Genomic DNA, 22,660 nt, shown 5'->3' on the forward strand with positions numbered 1-22,660 from the left:
TTTAGCAAATATTGCAAATACATTAATTGCAATTATCTCAAAAGATAATTGCAATCCTGAAATGAACTTTAACATATAAAGATAAGGATGTCACTTTGCATATTTACAATGCCTTGATAAGACATCACTTGGATTCTTTGCACAGGTCTGGTGTCCTGGTTGCCAGAGTTGACAGAGTGCAAAGGAAAGTATTACAAATGATATCGGAATTGTTGAATACTGATTATGAAGACAGATTGAGAATTTGCAGATAGCTCATTCTGATTTTGATTGCTATTTGGATACAGTTGAGAGAAAGTGCAAAGGAAAGTGTTAAAAATTATATCGGAATTGTTGAATACTGATTATGAAGACAGATTGAAAATTTGTAGACTGCTCACACTAGGACAAGGGGGTCATCCTTGGAAGCTGAGAATGAATTCTGCTAAGGTTGGGTGAGGGCTAGAATTTTCTCTCATTGGGTGGTGTGTGACTGGAATGGATTGCCATTTGATATGTTCAAGCAGTGTGAATGAATTCAAGAACAAGTGTGATAGCTGGTGCATGTAGTATGCATTCTCAGTCAATGAGTCTCTAACTCTCTGTAGGTCTCTCTTAATAAAATAATAATAATCTCTTTCCATATTTTATTTGCCACCTTTCAATTTGCACCAGTATAATTGAAATATTTACTCATTGTATATTTTCCTCCATAAGAAAGAGGTCTTATCACTGTTGATTTTTATGGCAAATTTGTTATAGCAGCTATTTAGTTTAATTAAAGAGTCCTGAAGATTTGGTTGAATTTATATTTAATTTAAAGTGTCCTGAAGACTTCATTGAATTTATTTATGACTATAAGATCATCTTTTTATATACAGTGCTGAGTTGAATATCTCCAGTTCTGATATCAAGTTGAATGTCACTCTCCTTCATAAAATTATCTGTATAGATGATGAATAAGAGTGAAGATAGTGTTCTCCCTTGTATTAAACCTTTTATTATCCATTACCCTGTACCTCCTTCATTTCTGTTGGCTGACTTGGAATTTAAATATAGATTATATATTGATCTGTTGGGATAATGTCACCTTTATCTCTTATAACCATAATGTTTTGAATTGCTTTTCTCTTAGCACTTTTTCCAGATTCACAAAACTTAAAAAGAATGTAGAAATCTGGTTCTGACTGCTCCTATGTTGTCTAATCATGGTTTTCTTCTCTCCAAGTTTCTCTTCTACTCCTTTCTTAGCTATATATTAACTGGAATACTCATTTAGGAAATTTCTCTGAAATTCTCACATTGAGTTTTATTTTAATTTTTATAAATGGGTATTATTAGAGATCTGTGTGGATCATCTGGAATTCAACCATCTAATTAGGAAGTCTGAATATCATTTATTTCAGCTGCATTTCAGGTTTCTAATAGTGATGACTATCTCAAGTATTAATTTACTCCTAATTACATTCCTGTTGATTATTTCTATCCTCATTATATTACCTTTATCACATATAACAGTCTTTCTTATTTATTTATATAATTTTTATATCAAAAATTGAATTCACAGTTACCTACTCACATTAATTTACCAGGTATGTTAAGTAACCTTAGCCTATAGATATGAGGCATATAAGCTACGGTCTACTCATACAGATACAAGAAATAATTTGTTATGTGGGTAATTGGCCCTTGAGAATTTTCTGTATAATAGCAGAAGTTGTAGTGAAAGTTGATTGCCTTTCTAATTCAGGACAGGTTAAAAATTTGTGCTGAATTTGAACATTTGATATAGTATCAGGCACTAATCTACATAAATTAGTTTCAAGTATTATTTTAAAAGTTCATTTATTTTCAAATTAATCAGCATAAGTATGTTACAACAATCATGCTGCTCTTTGAACAAAATCCATTCAGCATACTGTTGCTGAATGGATACTGTATTCTATGTACCTTGTGATCGATGGCTTGTTAAGTGTTGTGTTTACATCATCAAATACCTGACTTGCACCCACGGGTGTATAGATGCTATGATAGTAGCCCATCAAAATTTTAAATTAGTACTATTTTGCAATCAACTTTTTTCTTTCAAACTAGTTATCTGTCAGGACTCCAAATATTGTCAGATCTTCTTACTGTGTCATTTCACCATGAGCTTGGTCTTACTCTGAGTCTTTTCAACATCCCAACCAGTACACTTGTTTTGTTTTAAGTGACAAGATCACATTAGATTAGCCCTGTTTACACATTCCTGGATGCTAACAATCTCAAGTTCATTCCCAATATCCTCATTTTTAATATGACTCTGCCATTGATGAATCTTTTCTCTCTCCCCCTTATTTTTCTTAATAATTTTATCTCTGTCTTATCAAGGCCTTGATTTCTAATCCATCCTGAGGTCTATAAGATAAAATTGGTTTGAACACTATCCTGTATTTATTTATCTTTTTTTTTTTTTTTTTTTTTTTTTTTTTTTATTTTTTTTTAAGACCCACGGACGAAAGCTTGCAAAACCTGTTGTTGTTATTATTATTATTACCCAAGACTCAATGGAGTCAAAGGCACATCTAGGAGGTCCTTTTATCATAAACACAGCTCATTATACCGTGCTTTAAACACACTCAAATTCTCTGCAGACACCTCACTTTCAGGCAAGGCATTCCAATCAATCACAGCTCTGCATGAAATAAACCTCCTTCTCACTCCCCTACTCACACTCTCTTTATACAGCTTCCAGGAATGACCTCTAGTTCTCCCTGATTGACCACTAATTTCTGTAGAACCTCTCCGACATTGATCCTATAAAAACCCCTTAATAACTTGTAGGTCGCCATCATATCTCCTCTCTTCCTCCTGTCCACCAGACTCTGCAAGTTGCGTCTTCTCGATCTTTCCTCATACTCGACATTCCAGAAGTTAGAAACTACCTTAGTCAGTCGCCTCTGGACCCTTTCCAACATCTCTTCATCATTCTGAAAACCAGGTGACCAAATCTGGGCACAATAGTCCGTGTGTCACCTAATCAAAGCCTTATGCAATGGAACAAGAATCTCTCTACTTCTACATGACAGTGTCCTCCGCATCATTCCCAGAAGCCTTTGTGTTGTCTTCACAATTTTGGCAATGTGTCCCCTAAATTTCAGATCCTTATCCACTATCACTTATTATTAACTTATTTCCTCCACCTCTGACAATATATCCTTACCAAGCATAAATTCTACATCCCATTTTTGTTTTCCAAATTTTAAAACCTTACATTTTGCAACATTGAACTCAAATCCTCATTCCCGTTTCCAATCACTCAATTTATTCAAGTCTTCTTGTAAGGCCACAACATCTTCACTACTCTTCATGGTTTGTCCCAACTTTGCATCATCTGCAAACAACTGAATATCTCCATCCAAATCTTCACCAATATCATTAATATACAAGTTAAACAGCAATGGCCCTAAAACAGACCCCTGAGGCACACCACAAGTAACTTTTCTTTTCCTGGATATCGCTCCCCCATACACAACTTGTTGATACTTATTAGATAGCCAGTCTCCAATCCATTGCACCAATCTAATATCCAACCCCATCCACTCCAGTTTGACTACCAACTTATCATGCGGTAATCTATCAAAAGCCTTTGTAAAATCTAGTATATTACTGTGTATATTTCTCCTCTGTCCATGGAAGCAGTCTTACTAAAACTAAAACATGATTAGATAGATTACTAAAACATGACCTCCCTTTAGCAAATCCATACTGTCCATCAAAGATAATACCATTGTTGTCAACCCAATTCTGGATCCTAGTTCTCATAAGCTTCTCCAATAACTTAACTACAACACCTAACACACAGATAGGCCTATAGTTTGATGCTTGAGTTCTATCACCTCCTTTATGAAGTGGCACAATCCTGCCCTCCTTCCACTCCTTAAGAACTTGACCGTGCAAGACTTGTATTAAAAAAATATGTCAAGACCAGTGTCAACTCCCTGGCACTTTCCTTCAAAATACATGATGATATACCTTTATGAACTACTCATTTCTCCACCACACCTTCTGCAACAGCTGTCTTTATACCATTTTCTCCAATAAATGTCATCTTTCCATAATCATTCTTTCTTTTGCTGGCTACATATCGAAAGAACTCCTTAGGATTCTTTTTGGCTTCATTAGCTAACTGCTGTTCATACCTCTCTTTAGCTACCCTCACCAACCAAGTCATCTGCCTTGCCTGGTCTTTGTATTCCTCATGAAATTGGTTATTTTTACTTCTCTTATGTTACCTCCATAATGCTCCTTTTCTCTGTATTGCATGCTTACTCTTTATTCATCCATTTCACACCTACCTTATTTAACCTTCTCACCCTTGGAATACATTTAGACATTGCATCTACTAGATAGTTCTTGAAAATCCACCAAGCTGCATTGATCTCTTTTCCAGCTAACTCCTCATTCCATGCTATGCCTGCGAGCTGTCTCCTGAGCTCTTCATAATCACTCCCTCCCCCCCTTGTAATTCCACATATACCTTTTCTTACAGAGGTCCTCACACTGCTGGCAACTACCCAGGTAATCACCTCATCACTCTCACCAATTGTTGAGTGATTTAACACTTCATTTATAATTACGTCCTCTAATGAGATGACCAAATCCAAGACTCTCAATCCTAGTGTGCCCTCTGTTGCAAGCTGTCTGAGGTAGTTATCCCTCAAAAATTCAAGAAACTCATTTTCTTTACTTCCAGTTGCTATCTCATCATTCCAGTCTATATTGTCATAATTAAAATCGCCCATAACTATCACTCTTTTCTTATTTGCTTGGCTAATTTGATTGTACATTTCATAGTCACTACCATCCACATTTCCTGGTCTTTAACAACATCTGACCAAGTATTGATTCCATTCACCTCTATCTCACACCATACTGCCTCAAAACACTGGTACTATTTCCCTCTTGCATCTCTACTTTGTATGGACATAACTCTTTCTCTATCATTAATAGCACTCCCCCTCCCTTTTTACCCCTTCTATCTCACAAAACACATCATACCCTTCCATCTCTATTCGTCTCATGATGTCGTCCTTATCTAACCATGCTCACTTATTTCAACAATTTTTGGGTGAACAAACTCAATTAGTGCAACCATTTCATCTGCCTTGTTTCTTACACTTCTAGCATTTGTATATAAACTCAACAGCTCATTTCTAGATCTACTGCTAGTTCCACTGATACCACTCATTCGATGTGATCTCACCATGCTCAACTGGGGCCACTTCCCTTTCTACTTATTCATTTTAGAAGCCTCTGTTTCCTCTTGATCCCAGGTCATCCGATTCCTTTCCTGTCTACACATGCTCTCACATCCTCTTGGAGCATCCACCTTTCTCACACTGTGTACCCCTGTCGACCCTGAGCCTTCCTGTTTCTCTGTTCATCTTGCACACCCATTCTCTCATTTTCCATACTCATGCTACTTACTTCCTCATTCGTAACCACCTCTTCAATCTCTCCTGTCATACTCTCCTGCTCTTCCACATCACTTCCCACTTGATCTTATTCATTCTCTGTACTCACTTCTTTACCTTCCAGCAATAGTCTCTCCAAGCGACTCACACCATAACCACTCAAATGCAGTCCATCACTCCCATACAGTTCACTTCATCCTTCAAACTCATTCCACCAACTTTACAAACTCAACTTGATAACATTAACAAATTTACCTGTAGCATATCATTACTATAGATTTGTAAGCAAGAGAGTAAGAAAGGAGAAAAGAAAAAAGTCTGCTCACTTTTTTGTGAACAGCTGAACGTTGCATTTTTGAGAAAGGCAGAATAGAGAGGGCCATTATAAAGAATAGAAATAGATGGAATAAAAGAGGAGGTAGAGATGTTTGTATGACAAGTTTCAAGCCAAACTGTAAATTGGAAATAAAAAAAAAAGATGTTTCATGAAATTATTATTATTCACAACCTCCATAGTATCACAAGACTCATTGTGAGAGACCCATCTTAGACAACACTGTCTATATTACCACTCCTTAAACTCATTCACCGTTCATACTCTCACTACTCTGTCAGACAGTGCATTCCTTGGTTCAACTATCTTCCATGCAAAATTGCTGCTTCTCACTCCTTCTCTTTCTTTTATCATGCAATTACTCCTCGGTGTAATTAATCCTGTAATTAGTTTTCAACACTTTAAATATTTGCGTCATTCACCTCTTTGTCTACTGTCTCCTGCTGCTGTCCACATGCCCTCAGTCTATGATCATACATTGTTGGAAGTTTTTCCACTTGGTTATACTATAAATTAAAGATACCAACTAATCAAATGCATCAGAAATTTAGGAACAGATGGTAAAGATACCAGATTACTGATAAATCTATATTGGTAGCAAACTGCCTCAATAAAAATATCAGGAGAAATCTTGGAGGAATTCCCAATAAAGAAGGGTGTTAGACAAGGCTGTGTTCTTTCTCCTATATTGTTTAATCTCTATACTGAAAATATCTTTCAGCAATTAGAAGAATTTAAAGGAGTCGACATAGGAGGCAGGAATATAAACAACTTAAGATATGCAGATGATACAGTACTGTTAGCTGAAAATAAAAAAGATCTTCAAACCTATTAGAAGAGATGCTGAAGCATATTTTTTAGTGAAAAATATGGACTTAATTTCAACTTCAAAAAAACCAAAACCATGCTGGTATCAAGAGAAAAAGGGAAAATACCCGATATAAATATTAAGATCACAGGAAATACTTTAGATCAAGTAGATAGTTATATATATTTGGGTCAACTAATTACAGAGAATGGAAAGTGTGGTAAGGAAATATTAAGAACAAAATAAGTGGCGGGAAATCATACATTGATGTATTACTACAAAGGATTAGCAGGAAGTATATAGCACCTTGAGCTCCACAGATTATTAAGTGTAGGAGAGCTTGGATGGAAAGACCCAGGTTCAAATCCTTCTGTGATGTGAGGAACTTTTATTAGGTCATTTTTAATCAGATTGTGAGTTAGCTAGTTTTATATGGAGGCAAAGTTTTTTTTTCTCCTTGAAAGTATTGTTTTTCATCCCTCGGGGATGAAAAACAATACCCTTATGGGGATGCAGCAGAGAAGTAATGTGTTGGCTGCATTAATTCGTCATGACCCCTAATCATGGAACTCTGTCCATCCTAAGGGACAGATGGTTTGAAGAAGAATATAGCACATAAAATTGAAACATAGAAAGTACCAGTGCAAACAATAATGAGAGACAAAGGAAAGCACTAGAAGTGTATTAAATTGTAACAATTAAAATCCAGAACTAATTTTTAAATTTTGAAATGTTACATTAGTTTAAATTGTTGGATTCTGATAATATAGAGATTGGCGTAATTATTATTTGTTTCAGAATCCAACATGATCTTCCATCACATAGGCTAGACTTGTAAATATTATTTAATGTAATTCACTTGTTTATAATTTAATATTCATATAACTACCTTTAATTTTATCTAATATTTAATTAATTAATCAAAGATATATGTATTAATAATGAAAAGACTGTATTAAATATTATTAAGCTATTTTATTCATTACTATATTAATATTATAAGAACTTGTATTTGATAATTTAACTGCGCATTAATTGAAATGTAAATATTCTTTATTTATTCCTATTTGTAGAAGTTTGGCGTTATGCAATACCTCAATTTTATTATATTTTGTTTGGTTGTCATGGAGACGTATGTAAGTGAGCGAGCACATTTTGGAACACCACGTGAGGAGAAGGTTTATTGAAAAGAGTTTTAGAAAGAAATCACGAGAATAATTTAGGCGGGAAGAGCAGATATGTAAGCGATTAATGCTGAAATTATTTGGGAATTAAGAGAGAGAGAAAGGAGAGGATTGGCATTAAGTTGGAATCGGAGCATTCGGCATTCGGGAATCACAGTGCGATAATAGCGAGTCGGCAAGTCACTCAAGCAGCTAATAAAGTCTACTAGTCGAGAAGCAGTTAGCTAATAAGTTGTAGAATAACAATTATTGCTACGGAAAACAGCTGAGAGACTATTAATTAGACTAGCAATACTTGAATTGAGATATAATTTCAGGGCCGACCTGTCAAGGACACGCAGAATCTTGAAATAAAGCATCGAGTAACTAGAGAATAGTAGATGCTGAAAAATTGAAATTTACCGTTAGCTATGTTTAGAATTGTAGTATCTAAAGAATTAATTGAATGCTGGAAGAGTGAACAACTGTGCATATAAAACCTCAAGTTAAGGAATTATTGTGTGTCGCCTTATTTCATGAGTGATCAATAGTACTTCATGCAAGAACGTTTGTTTATGTGTATAGTGACTGTGAATTAATTCAGTTAATGCTTTGAAGATTTATTTTAATGAGTGCCGATTATTGTTAAAAGTGTTCGTGTATAAGTTGATGAAGATAGAAGATTATTGGTAAGATTATTCCAACCATTAATATTCCTATACAGAGAAGTGTGTGAGTTTCATCCTAGAATTTCCTTATGTTAACAGTAACTATTGTGAAGATTAGCTGAAGTGTAAATTTAAAAGTGTTTGCTTGTAAAGTGGTGTTACTGCGATTTTATTGTATTTGGAACTTAAGGAACTGTGAGAAGACTCTATTAGAGACAACGAATTTACCATTGTCTGAGTTTGTATGATTGAATTTATCAGAGAAGTTAAAATGTTTGTGATATCTTAATTACTGATTTGAACTTAAGTGTGAAATTTGTGATTCTAAAATTAAACGTTTGTTTTTGTTAATCAAAAGTTGTATATTGCCTGAATCTCTTTTACTGCACCATTCATTAATTATTCGAACCAAAGCGGGTAAAATAAGTAAGTTAAATATACTCGGCCAGTATATACAATATTAACACCTAAAAGGAGAGATAGTTGTGAGTTGGTTTTTCTTCAGTTCTTGAACTAATTCAGATATAGAGTGCCGCAGTCTTTAAATATAAATATAAATTTTCTCTATATTTGAATTAGAAATCAACTTACAACTTATCAATTAGTTAAGAACATCGTAATAGTAATCATGTCGGATCCAAAGTATAGATTGAGAAGAAGTAGGATCCAACAAAATTACTGTCACTTTCCTGAACTCTTTATTATCCACAGCTTTCATTCACTCCACTGCTGGATGAATGCCTCTCCATGCATCTTCCATTTTAGCCAGTCATGTGCATTTCTCCACCACAAATATCCATAACATCTTTTTATCTTATCATTCCATCTTACTGATGGTCTACCTTGTTTCTGAAACTAATTCTTGGTGTCCGTCTATTATTCTGTTTCTTCATTTGTCAGACATTATTACAAATGCAGTGTCCTTTACCTTTCTTTGCTTCATTATCTGATTGTTCTTTTTTTTATATATGACTATTTTATTCTCAAAATGGCTGTTTCTACATTTCATTGTTTTGTTTTCAGTTTCTACATCAGACTTTTAGTCAGGCTGCAGGTTTCACTACAATTGATCATTTTTGGAAGTACACACCTAGTTGTAGACCTATCTTTATAAGCAGTTTGGTAAATTAATTTTAAATATATCTCTATAATGATTATAAATTTTCCATCCTGCTGTCATTCTAGCTGAAACTGCATTATCAAGTTTATGGCTATTTGTAATGATTTTTCTTAGAAATCTTTATAATAAACATAAATGATATACATAAAAAACCATATAATTTCATGCTCTTTTAGTCCTTTCTTATGTCTCCTATTATTGTTTGAATTTGTACTTTTTCATACTGTCATTTTCTATGTATGGTTGCCAGTGCTTTGTGTTCATTCCTCAGTGCACATAAATTAAAGATGCCAAAAATATATATTCTTGGTTTAATCCTTTATCCAGGTGTAAGCAAATAAAAGATTTGTGCGTGAAGTAACTTCACGACTGGGCTACTTGTATACAGTGGCTAATGACTTCAGGTGATTTTCCTTAATATCCTATAATGCATAGCATTATACTTGTCTGTGAAGATATGTGCTTTGCATTATGGAATACTAAGGCAATTGATCTGAAGTCATTAGCCTCTATATATAAGGTGCCCTGTCATGTACAAATTTTTTATTTGCTTATGCTTGGATAAAGGATTAAACCAAGAATATAATTTCTTGACATCTTTATAATATTTATAATTTATAATTATTTACAAATTATAAATATTTACAATTTATAGTATAACCAAGTTAAAAAATTTTCAACATCCTCAGTGTACAGTTTTGCACCATTCCTGTTTTCCTCATTTTCTTTTGTTATATTTATGCCACTTTCTTTGTTTGCTGATTATGACATTGATTATTAGAAAATTCACTTTGCTGTAGTGAAGATTTTCAGCTTTTACTGTTTATAATAGTTAGATTAAAATAACACTGGTTCCATGTATACTAGTGGCCAAAATTGTGGAAACCTTTTTGAAAAAGTGTATTTTTGTGGTTTGCTGGCTCATAACACCACTTTTTTTTAGTATTATACCATAAAATTATATATCAATGGAAATATAATTTAATCAAGAATGTAATGCAAATAAGTTTGTTCAGTTATCTGTATTCTATGAAAAGCTATAGCCAAAAAACCAGAAAAAAGAAGCACAACTTGCTTAGGTTGATATGTAGTAGCTTTCCTTCATTTGAATGTAGCCAATGAGCGTGAATGTTTAGAGCCAGTCAAGTGTCATCTTGTTTTGGCAATGAGCCAGTAAGGTCACAGCAGGATTCAGCTATTGATGTCATGTATTGGAGCTGAGAGGAGGACATTATCAAGTTGGTTGGATTTTTTTTGTTTGTGTTCTTTCATTTAGTGAGCTTGTAAAACATAATAAAATTAAAGAAATGGCTCACCCAGAAAGCGATGTAAAATAGTACTATTAAGTGAACAAGGCTACAGTTATGAAGAAATTAGAAGAAAAATTGGTGGAAACTTAACCAAAGGTGGCATTTCTAAATTTTTGAAGAGATATAACTCAGTCACTACAAAACCAGGCTGGTAAAGGCAGGAAAAGGTACACAACAGCAAGTGATGATAGAAGAATTGAGAAACTGTGCCTACATGACAGAAAAAAATCATCTGGGTGTATACAAGATAAAATGGTGCAATACAATATGAAGTTGAGTGCAAGGACTCTTTGGTGCAGACTGCAGGAATTTGGTCTAAATGCTAGAATTCCACGAAGAAAGCCATTTTTATTCTCAAACAAAGGTTGAAAAGATTAAACTGGGCTAAAATCCATGTTAATTGGACAGCGGAACAATGGGACAGTGTTACTTGAAGTGATGAGGCCAAAATCTCCCTGTTTGGTAGTGATGGCATAAAATACATAAGGAGAAGAATCGGAGAAGATTTGCATCCTGATTGCATTACACATACCGTGAAACACCTACTTAGTGTTATGATGTGAGGTTGTATAACATCAAAAGGTGTGGGCAGAATTTGCATGATTAATGGGAATATAAATGCCCAAAAATACATAAATGAAATACTTGAGCCCAAACTGAAGCCTTCTGCACATGTTCTTTTCCAAGATAATGAAGCATTTATATTTCAACAGGATTCAGCTCCATGTCATGTTGCTGCTATGTGCAAAAAGTGGTTTTAAGGTAATCATATTCCGCTGCTGGAATGGCCTGGGAATAGCCCAGACCTTAACCTAATCAAAAATCTGTGGTTGGATTTTTTTTGTTTGTGTTTAGTGTGCAATAATTCAATTTGTGTGCAATAATTCAATCTTGGTTTCACGTTATAACAGCTGCAGTACTAAAAAACTTAGTTCACTCTATGGGAAAGCGTTGTAAGGCCGTAATTAACGCTAAAGGTTACCCAACTAAGTATTAACTTGCATTGTGAGAATTTTTGTACATCCTATTTTTTCTGTGTGTTTCACTTTTCTTCTTTATAACTGCTTTTCTAATAAAATATCCTTCATAAAAGTTATTGCATTACATTCTTGATTAAATTATCTTTCCATTGATATATAATTTTATGGTATTACACGAAAAAAAGTGGTGTTATAAACCATCAAACCTCAAAAATATACTTTTTCCAAAAGGTTTCCACAATTTTGGCCACTAGTGTATATAAACTTTTCAATTTTCATATCAGGAATTTGATGATGACTATGTTGTGTTCAACTAATTCACACATAATTAATTTTTCTCTTATTGCATATAAATTTGTTTGGTTGACTCCCTACCATACCATTGCCACAAATTCAGTTGATCCATATCAACTGAATTCCTGGGTCTGTTTTAACGTCATTACTGTTTAACTTGTATATTAATGATATTGGCGAAGATTTGGATGGAGATATTCAGTTGTTTGCAGATGATGCAAAGTTCGGAAGAACCATAAAGAGTAGTGAAGATGTTTTGACCTTACAAGAAGACTTGAATAAATTGAGTGATTGGGCACGGAAATGGGGGGGGTGATAGTGGATAAGGATCTAAAATTTAGGGGACACATCGCCGAAATTGTGAAGACAACACAAAGGCTTCTGGGAATGATGCAGAGGACACTGACGTGTAGAAGGAGGGAGATTCTTGTTCCATTGTATAAGGCTTTGATTAGGCCACACATAGAATTGTGCCCAGATTTGGTCACCGGGTTTTCAGAAGGAAGAACTAATGTTGGAAAGGGTCCAAAGGTTACTGACTAAGGTAGTTTCTGACCTGGAATGTCGAGTATGAGGAAAGATTGAGAAGATGTAATTTGCAGCGTCTGGTGGACAGGAGGAAGAGGGGAGATATGATAGAGACCTACGAGTTGGTAAAGGTTTGTTATAGGATCAATGCTGGAGAAGTTCTACAGAGAATAGTTGGAGATCAGGGGAGAACCAGAGGTCATCCCTGGAAACTGTATAAAGAGGGTGTGAGAGGCAGGTTTTTTTCGTGCAGAGTTGTGAATGATTGGAATGCCTTGCCTGAGAGTGTGGTGTCTGCAAGGAGTTTGAGTGTGTTTAAGACACGGTATGATGAGATGTGCGCGTGATAAAAGGATCTCCCAGATGAGTCTTTGACTCCCTGAGGTCTTGGGGTAATAATGATAATATTAAATTTGCTATTCTCATTTTAAAATTTTCCATAAAGAGTTTAATTTTTTTTTTGTTCTGGGAATCCATTAGTTAAGGAATCCTGCAGACTTAGAATGAGTGTTGGCAGCACATGATAGTTCATTTAACTGTATTAATTCACACTACGGAATATAAAAAAATAATTATGATTTATTACATAGGCGAAGTGGATACTAGATCCACTTCGCTGATGTAAAAACTATGAAAGTTTCGTAAGTTGACCTGAGAGCTTATGAGAATGTAGTCCTTGGCATCTCTGAGTTGGCTTAACTTGCACTACTTAAAAGACATGGATGCTTGCCCAAGCATCCATATATTTGCCTTTTATTAGTGCATTTGATAAAAGTTTCACTGTTTCGTACTGGTTGGTTCTCTTTTTAGACCAGGCAGAAACCTTAAGGGAGCAAAAACACTTGTTCAATATACTGAGGAAGTTGAAATGTCAGGGAAATGTACTTTTCCCTAAGTGTGAGCTGTCAGTCGGTGTGTAAAAGTAATTACTAAAAGAAAGGCTTCATTTTAGTAGTGTAAAATTACATATGCAAAGTGGATACTAGATTCAACATTATTTCAAAGCCGAATGTTTGTAGAGACTATTAAAGTTTTGTAAGTTAACATGAGAGCTTACGAGAATACAATCCTCGTGTTGCCTTAGCTTGCACTACTTAAGTCATGGGAGCTACCCAGGCATACGTATATTTGCCTTTTATTGGTTCATGTTCAGTTTCTATAAACATTTGCCTTTGAAATAATGTTGGATAATACAAGTAACTCTTCCTCCTTTGAAAATTCTGTTCACCTTAAAATATATTGAAAAAAAAATCTTAAAAAATTCAGACATAATGATTAGTTTCGATATTACTTCACTATTGGTAAATGTACCATTACATTGGCATACGTATATTTGCCTTTTATTGGTTCATGTTCAGTTTCTATAAACATTTGCCTTTGAAATAATGTTGGATAATACAAGTAACTCTTCCTCCTTTGAAAATTCTGTTCACCTTAAAATATATTGAAAAAAAAATCTTAAAAAATTCAGACATAATGATTAGTTTCGATATTACTTCACTATTGGTAAATGTACCATTACATTGGTAAATTTACAGTATATGCAGGTTATTTTTCATGGAAAGGAAAGATCATTTCTATACAGACCATTTAGAAAACCTCACTATAAATATAGCTACTCCAAAATCAGTAGTTTGAGTGTGCTATGTTGAGAATGTGTTTGCTATTTGGCCACATTAGGTACATTTTTGGTGCATTTAGTGCACCCTAAAATCCACTTCAATTTGGAACAGGAAGCTAATGACTGTCTGCACTTCCTAAATAAACTAGTCACACACCTTCCTGATTCAGTCAGATTTGACAATGCCCTTTGATCAGAAAGACCCGGGTTCTAATCCATCTGGGATGTTAAGAACCTTTATCAGGGCTTTTCAGCTGCAGGTAAGTTAGCTGGTCTCGTATAGAGGTAGCAGGTTTTTTTTTTTTTCCCCACAAAGCAGGCAAACCAGCTGTTAGAACACATGCAATTAACAGCCATAATAACACTGTCCTCATAGCCTGAATTGCTTTGGCCATAAATCCAAATAAACCAAACCAATCCTGATGTTTCATTATCTTTTTCTGTTTATAGAAAACCCACACATACAAGGATATTTGCACAAATAATCACACCATCATCCAGCTCAAAAATATGGTATCCTACAAACACGAACTCACAGAGCCATCTGTCCCAGTGACAATGCTCTTATTACTAAACTCCATTACTTTTGTCACAATTTTTTATAATCCACAAAGAATAGAAAAAATACTGAATGTTTCCTGAAATCACTTCCATTACATAACACACAAGATACTTAATACATAGGCTACCGCAAAATTGTTATCTTTCCATAACATTCAGGGAACATTCGAAAAGATATTTATAGTGTTTAATAAATATCAGCTCCACACCACATTTAAACCATGTGTCAAACTGGCAACACTCATCTCTTCCTCTAAGGACAAACTCTCACCTTAATCACATTCCTGGAGTAGATGAAGTGTCCTGTACTTGTGACCTGGCTTACTATGGACAGACAGGAAGAACTGTTGACATCCACTTTGAAGAACATAAATACATTCACAATGGCAATTTGGGACTAGCAGATCATGCCTTGGATTCCTCTTCACACAGGATTGATGGAAGAAAACAAAATTCATACACAGAAGTCATAAGTCAGAGAGCTTGTTTTTGGAATCAGCAGCAAGTTTAAATTATTCTCCAAACCTCAACAATTGTTGCTGTATCAATTTACCAAAAATCTGGGAGACAGTCATTTTAAGACCAAATTAATACTTGTTTTTTCTCTCTTTAGCCAACAATAGATGGTGCCGATTAGGATTTTAGTTCCATGGCATTGTCCATTGCATTTTTTTTAAAAACTAGTCCCACTGTAATATCAAATTCTTGAGGTTTCATGTATTGTGACAAACTGTGTTTGTGCTATATCCCCTTCCCTTTCATCCTGTTCATGAGGTTTTGCAACTTACATTCTCCCAATCTGTCTTCGTACTCTACATTCCAAAGACCCCTGACCACCTTTGTGAATCTACTCTGAAACCCTTACCAACATATTCTCTTCACTTAAAAACTAGTTCCACTGTAATATCAAATTCTTGAGGTTTCATGTATTGTGACAAACTGTGTTTGTGCTATATCCCCTTCCCTTTCATCCTGTTCATGAGGTTTTGCAACTTACATTCTCCCAATCTGTCTTCGTACTCTACATTCCAAATACCCCCTGACCACCTTTGTGAATCTACTCTGAAACCCTTACCACTCTTCACCATGAAAACCTGGCGATCAAATCTATGTACAGTAATCCATATGAGGCCTGATCAAGGACTTATACAATGGCATCATAACCTCTCTATTTCTGCTTGCCAGGTCCTTCTCATCATTGCCATTATCTGATGTGATGTCTTAACAACTTGTGCAATTTGGCACATGTATTTCAGGTCCTTGTCCACCATCACTCCTAGATCTCTCATCTCGTTTTCTTCCTTTAAAATTTCTCCACCAAGTGCAAAATTGAACTAATATTTCCACTTATCTGGCCATTTATGCAATATATTCAAGTCCTTGATGAATTCTCAAGATACTGGATATAATATTACTATTATTTCTTGACACTTCCAGGGAGTCTCAGACTCATTGAGGGAGGTCACTTGCTCTACAACTCTCTGTCTTCACCACTCAATCCTCTAACTATATCGAATGACATCATCTACACCAACGCCATTTACTGTCCATGACCACCACCACCACTAGTATTTTCACAGACAATCGCATACATCCATGCCCAGGGCAGGATTCGAATCTGCAGCCTTTTGGCTGGAGAGCGGATACGCTGACCACTCGGCCAACCAGGCTAGCGAAATAATAATATCTGTGAAATAATAGAAAATAAGTTAAATAAATAAACTGTTAAACTGTCAAGACTTAGACTATATTTTTTCTTTAGGAGTATGACATTTGTCTATTCCTCATTTCCTTGTGGTGCACCCCATTAATACGCATCTACACTATACTGAACTAACAAAGATGATCTGGAAATTTGGGACTTAGCTGACCAATTTGTTCTCTCTCTATTGGCTTAAACTACAAATAGTGTGATGGTGCAACATGATTACATTTCATTCTGGCTGGGGTGTCACCCAGTTAACGGCCCACTGTTTTCATCAGGGATCCTGGGCAAGCAGTGAAAAGTCAGCTACTGGAACAGACTCAAGCTCATCTTCTAGAAGAAGAACAAACCCAACATCAGAACTGAAGATAGCAACCATCAATATAAGGCGTATTAATGGAAAAGAAATCAAGCTTGCAGAAGAGCTGGAAAAATACCATGTGAACATAATAATTGGCATCACTGAAACAAAAAAGATTGAAATAGTTGGGATTTTACTAAATAATAAGCATAGGATGTTATATTCAGGCAATAATGATCAAGGAAAGAAAGGAGTAGTGAAGATTCAACACCAAACAATGAAGATAAACTTCTTGATTGGAAGACAGTTTCAGATAGAATTTTGTGGGCCAATTTCAAAATGGGAAAATGGACAATGAAACTTATTTTTGTCTATGGACCCACAGAAGGACAGCATAAAGAGCAGGCATAAAGAAAATGGAAAAAGTGGTATTTGTTGGAGATCTAAACAGCAGAGTAGGAAGGGAATCCCAACAGGCATATATTGGGAAAATTCGGAAAAAGGGCAATGTTTTTTTTTTTTTATGTCTAACCATGTTAATAAGTATCTGCTGCATTTCTGCTCAGCATATGGACTAAACATTACTAATACCATATTTCAACATAAAAATGTGCACAAGTTTATGTGGAAAGATGACACAAGAAATAAGAAAAACCTCAAAGTCTGGTTGGCTGAGTGGTAATCATATCTGCTCTCCAGCCAAAAGGCTGCGGGTTCGAATCCCTCCATGGGCATGGATTTTTGTGATTGTCTGAAAATACCAGTGGCGGGCGGTTTATTGCGTTGGTGTAGATAATGATGGTAGTTGTGGTTCGTTGTAGTTGGTGGATTGAGTGTTGGAGACAGAGAGTTGTAGAGTAGGTGCCCTCCCTCAATAAGTCTTTGGCATCAAATAATAATAATTAATATCACATTCCTTCATAATGTGATCTCTATAGATAACAGATAAACTAATTTTATATTAGAGCATCTTCCTCTTCCTGTGCCTCCTGTAGCTGTTATCCCTCATTACGAAGGAGTGTGTAAGATCCTACTCATATGACATACATTGCTGTCCTCAAACATCTCATGCTTCAAAGAAACCTATGATACGTATAATGATCTCAATTTTATTTTTCACATTTGACATGTGTAGATGCCTTATGGTCACTCTCGTACCTCACAGGAGTGACCATAAGGGAGTGATTTTTGGGAGTGAGTCTTTTGCTAGAATAAGTGATAGGGTTGCAGATTCCCTTTCCACACAGAGTTTGTAGGACAATCACAAACATCCATGCCCATGGTGGAATAAATACATGTTATCTATTTATAAGAATGGGGAGAATAAATTAAAGATGCCAAGAAATTATACTCTTGTTTAATCCCTTAAAGGGTTGCAGATTCCCTTTCCACACAGAGTTTGTTGAACAATCACAAATATCCATGCCTATGGTGGGATTTGAACCCGCAGCCTCTTGGCTGGAGAGCAGACACACTAACCACTTGGCAAACCAGGCCGGTTCGCTAAGTGGTTACCATACTTCAGTAGGGTGATAACAAGCTTATTACATTTGTTGTGACAAGCTTGTTATCACCCTACAATTGCCATGGCATCCATAATGCAATGCACATATCTTTTCAAGTGTATATAAAATACACTTGAAATGTATTAGGAAGGGCCACTTATCCACACTGTTTTTGACATTTATTGAGGTTTGCTTATACTTGGACAAAGGATTAAATGAGAATAAAATTTCTTGCATCTTTAATTTATAACCAAGGGAAAACACTCAGCTAGGTCTGATCTAGAGTATTTTCATAATAAGGTGTTACACCTTTTTACTACTTCTATATCAGAAATGTGCGACTTCATATTGCTTGAACCTTTATTGATGTACAGCTGTCATAATTGCCTGAACTTCCCTTGAGGATACATATCAGACAATTGATAAGTATGGCATTATCTGCATAAATTAAAGAGCCAAATTAACATATCCAATTTTAATATCAGACTTAATACCACATTCCTTCATAATGTGATCTCTATAGATAACAGATAAGAGTAGATATATAGGATGCACCCTTATTATAGACCTGATTTTATATTAGGCCATCTTTCTGTGCCTTCTCCTGTACTGCTGTTATCTCTCATTAGTAAGGAATGTGTGAGTTGTAGTCAACAGGATGGAGTGTGTAAGATCCTACTCATATGGCATCCTACTCATCTAATGAGACCTCAATCAATGTCATTGAGAATATTTTAGTATTTGTAATGTCTTAATTAAGTTGACATTTGTGTGAATTGATAATGACTGTAATAAAATTTAAGATTTTCCCATACCTGTGCCGTATTTGATATTAATATCCTACTTTTCTCTCCTTTCTTGTAGAGGATTCCATATCATTTTTAATGGAAATGGGATTTACAAGAGATGACTGTATTCACTCATTGAATATTTGCAAAGGTAATATGGATGATGCTGGTCTTTGGCTAACAGAGAATGCCACTACTCACTTGGATATTGTAAATAAGGTGGATGTTAATTCACCAAGGGACAACAAAAGTGATTCATATGACAAAATATCATTATGCTCTTTAGAAATTCGAATTTCTTGTGGATGTCTTTGCATCATTGATGACTGTAAAGGTGCTGATGTGCCTCTTTTTGAATTAACAATTACTGGTAAGTTTCTATAACAATTTGATATTTCTGAAGGGCTTAAGGAGATTGTTTCATTTACTATTCACAGTTTCATTTCATGAATTTTGGATGAAAGAAAACCATGGAAAGAGAGAGAGAGATGTGTGTGTGTGTGTGTGTCTGTGATAAGGCATATTGCCATCCATTTTGCTAGGCATTGTTAATTAAAAATCATTAGGTTTAAATTTGTTAAAAGCTATGAGAATATGCGTAAGAGTTCATTAACTTTTGACAACAGAGATGATACTGCTGATGAAATGAGACATTTTTAAAATCTTTTTTTTTTTTTTTCATTTTATTTTTTTTACATAATCTAGAAATCCTGCTCTGGTGATCAAATGCAGAATCTCTTCAAGCCACTTCAGTAAGTGATGGTGGTGGTCTTATATACTTGACCAAATATATATGTGTGTGTGTGTGTGTATATATATATAGAGAGAGAGAGAGCACATTGTTCTGGATGTTCAATAAAATATGTAATGACTAAGGAAAATAGGAGAGATTTATTTGTACACATTGTTTTCATAGTGAGTTAGTGAAATGAGACTGGCACAGGCTGTGAATGAGTTTAATGAAGTGTGCTGTGATGAACTCTGTAGCATTTATCATCATCATCCAGTAATGAGTCACCTGATACCTAAAAACCATAATAATAAATCTGTTAATGTGATTCTAAGAACATTCAAGTTACATCAGTAGCCTCTAAGAGCAACATTTGTTATCAGTAGTGCCCTTTGGTTGGAAAGATCCAGGTTTGAATCCCTTCCAGGATGTGAAGAAACCTTGATCAGGGATTTTCAAGTGAAAGTGATTTAACCAGTCTCATATGGAGGTGGAAATGTTTTTCATCCTAAAAATTCAAATTTTTCATTTTGCAGAACAGGCAAACCAGACAGAAAAACATATGCTGCTTACTAACAGTACTAATAGGATTAACTGCTGTATCATAAGTAGCCATCAGATCTGAGATGTCATGTTACTTGAAGATGGGATGATATATATTTACTGTTTTGTTTTGTTTTTGTTGTTGTTTTTTCTAAATGTGAATCTCATCCACAAACTCCTTTTTGGCTACAGCCAGAAAGGGAGTTTTTGGTACATTAATATAAATAATGTGTAGTACATTAATATAAGTAATGAGTTTGTAGTACATTAATATAACTAGTGTGTCAACTTGCAATAAAAAGTACATAACACACAACTAATCACTACATAACATACAAACCATGCCAGAATCTCCTGATTAAAAACTCAACTCACTTTCACGTCACTTTGCTAACATCAGTGGCATTAACACCAACTTAAATGACATTTATCATCCCTTACAGTCATTCAGACCAAACTTCTTACTCTGAAAGAAACCACAATAGCATCTGCATTCACTACTATCCACCTCCAATGTACATAACCACACTTCACAATTCCTTTTTCCACAAGGGTGATACATATTTTGAGAGGTCAGACATTGCATGCCAGAGAGTGGCTAATTTAGAATCTCCAGATCTCTTCAGAATCCTCTCCATGAAACTCAACTATCTTCAATTCAGCTGTCCATCTAGTGATGCTAGTCTTCTTCCTAGGCAACCTCAATGTCTACAGTTCCAACTTGCTTCCATTTTCCACACCAGTTAAGGTATCACAGAAATTGGTGAAAGACAGAATTCAGTGGACAGCATGGTTTCACATAGGTAGGTCTTGGCTCTGTAATTTGCTTACTTTTTATAATAAAGTGATAATGGAGTAGGAAAAGGGAAATGACTACCGAGTGATATTGCTAGACTGTACAGAGGTATGGGGGATTGATGTGAATCTTGTGAACTGGATTAGAGGGTAGCTGATGAACAGATAACAAAGAGTGGTTTATGGAGGAGTTGAGTCCAGGAAAAGGCAGGTGACCAGCTGTACCATAGGACTTGGTCCTCTGTTGGTTTAATTTATCAATCAGTGATACAGGAAATATTCTGTTGTTTGCTAAACTAGGAAGAGTGATGGTAAATGAAATGTTGCAGAGATTTTGCAGGAAGATTTAAATTGACTAGCAGTATGTGCAAAGGTAAATGTCTGCCAGTTTAATATGGTCGACTTTTACCTTTTGTGCATCAAATGTAAAGTTCATCACTTTACATTTAGTTTAAAGTGATGCACTTTACGAAGAAGAGATCACAAGCTGCATATTATCTTATTGGAACTGAACTGTTGGAAACTAATGATGCTAGGGACTTGGGGAGGGGGTGATTGTGGACAGAGAGTAGAAGTTCAAATGGCATATTGCAAAAGTCGCAGAAACAGCATATCGGGTTATGTGGTTGGTGAAGAACACACAAGCACGGATAGAGAAGTTTTGTTTCCTTATATAAGGCTGTAATAATGCCACATCTGGACTACTGGCACAGATCTGGATACCTGGATTATGTGATGTTGAAGAATTGGCAGAGAGGATCCAGAGGGGAGAGAGATTGTGACAGGTTTATGGAATGTCCCTATGAGAATAGATTGATGATCTTTGGCCTTCAAAAATTAAATAATAGGTGAAAAAGAGGAGACATGATAAAATCATATAGGTTATTATTAAAGGGGATTTATACTAATGACACTGAAGTCTTTTTTTTTTCTTTCAGTACATCAGGAAGGGAGAGAATAAGGGATCTGTAAATCCCATGGAAATTGTAAGACCATGGTTAGCAAGTATGTTAGGACTAGATTTTTCGCTTGGAGGGGTAGTGAATTGGTTGAATGGGTTGCCAGAGGTGCTTCATCAGTGAATGAGTTTAAATATATATAATATTTATAATACATTACCTGATATAATGTATTATAAATATTATATATAAACAATAAAGTTGTCATGTTGTACCATCATTTTTTATTTTGAACAAATATGAAAACAAACCCCAACTCAACATCACCAGAGTTAAAGATCGGTACTATCAACGTAAGAAGCCTGAATGGCAAAGAAATGGAGCTAGCTGAGGAATTAGATAAGTACCAGATCGACATAATAGGGGTGACTGAAACAAAAAAGACCAAAACTGGTGAGGTCTTTCTGAGCAATAAATACAAAATGTTATATTCAGGAAATGACAATCAAGGAAAAGAAGGAGTAGCCATAGTATTCAACACAAAATACGAGGCTAATCTTCTTGAATGTCAG

General features: G+C 35.2%; 1 protein-coding gene across 1 annotated transcript in view; it reads left to right on the plus strand.

Moving 5' to 3' along the window:
• Positions 1-22,660, plus strand: part of Vps13D (vacuolar protein sorting 13D) — a 1,260,195-nt gene that overhangs the window by 698,062 nt on the left and 539,473 nt on the right. The window contains exon 48 of the mRNA XM_090393926.1: positions 19,198-19,491. Within this exon, the coding sequence (XP_090250052.1) occupies positions 19,198-19,491 (294 nt within the window). The remainder of the gene's footprint in view (positions 1-19,197; positions 19,492-22,660) is intronic.

This window comes from Typopeltis vanoorti, chromosome 6 (assembly GCF_054136105.1).
Source record: "Typopeltis vanoorti isolate ZY-2024b chromosome 6, IOZ_Tvanoo_1.0, whole genome shotgun sequence".
NCBI classification, from domain to species: Eukaryota; Metazoa; Arthropoda; class Arachnida; order Uropygi; family Thelyphonidae; genus Typopeltis; species Typopeltis vanoorti.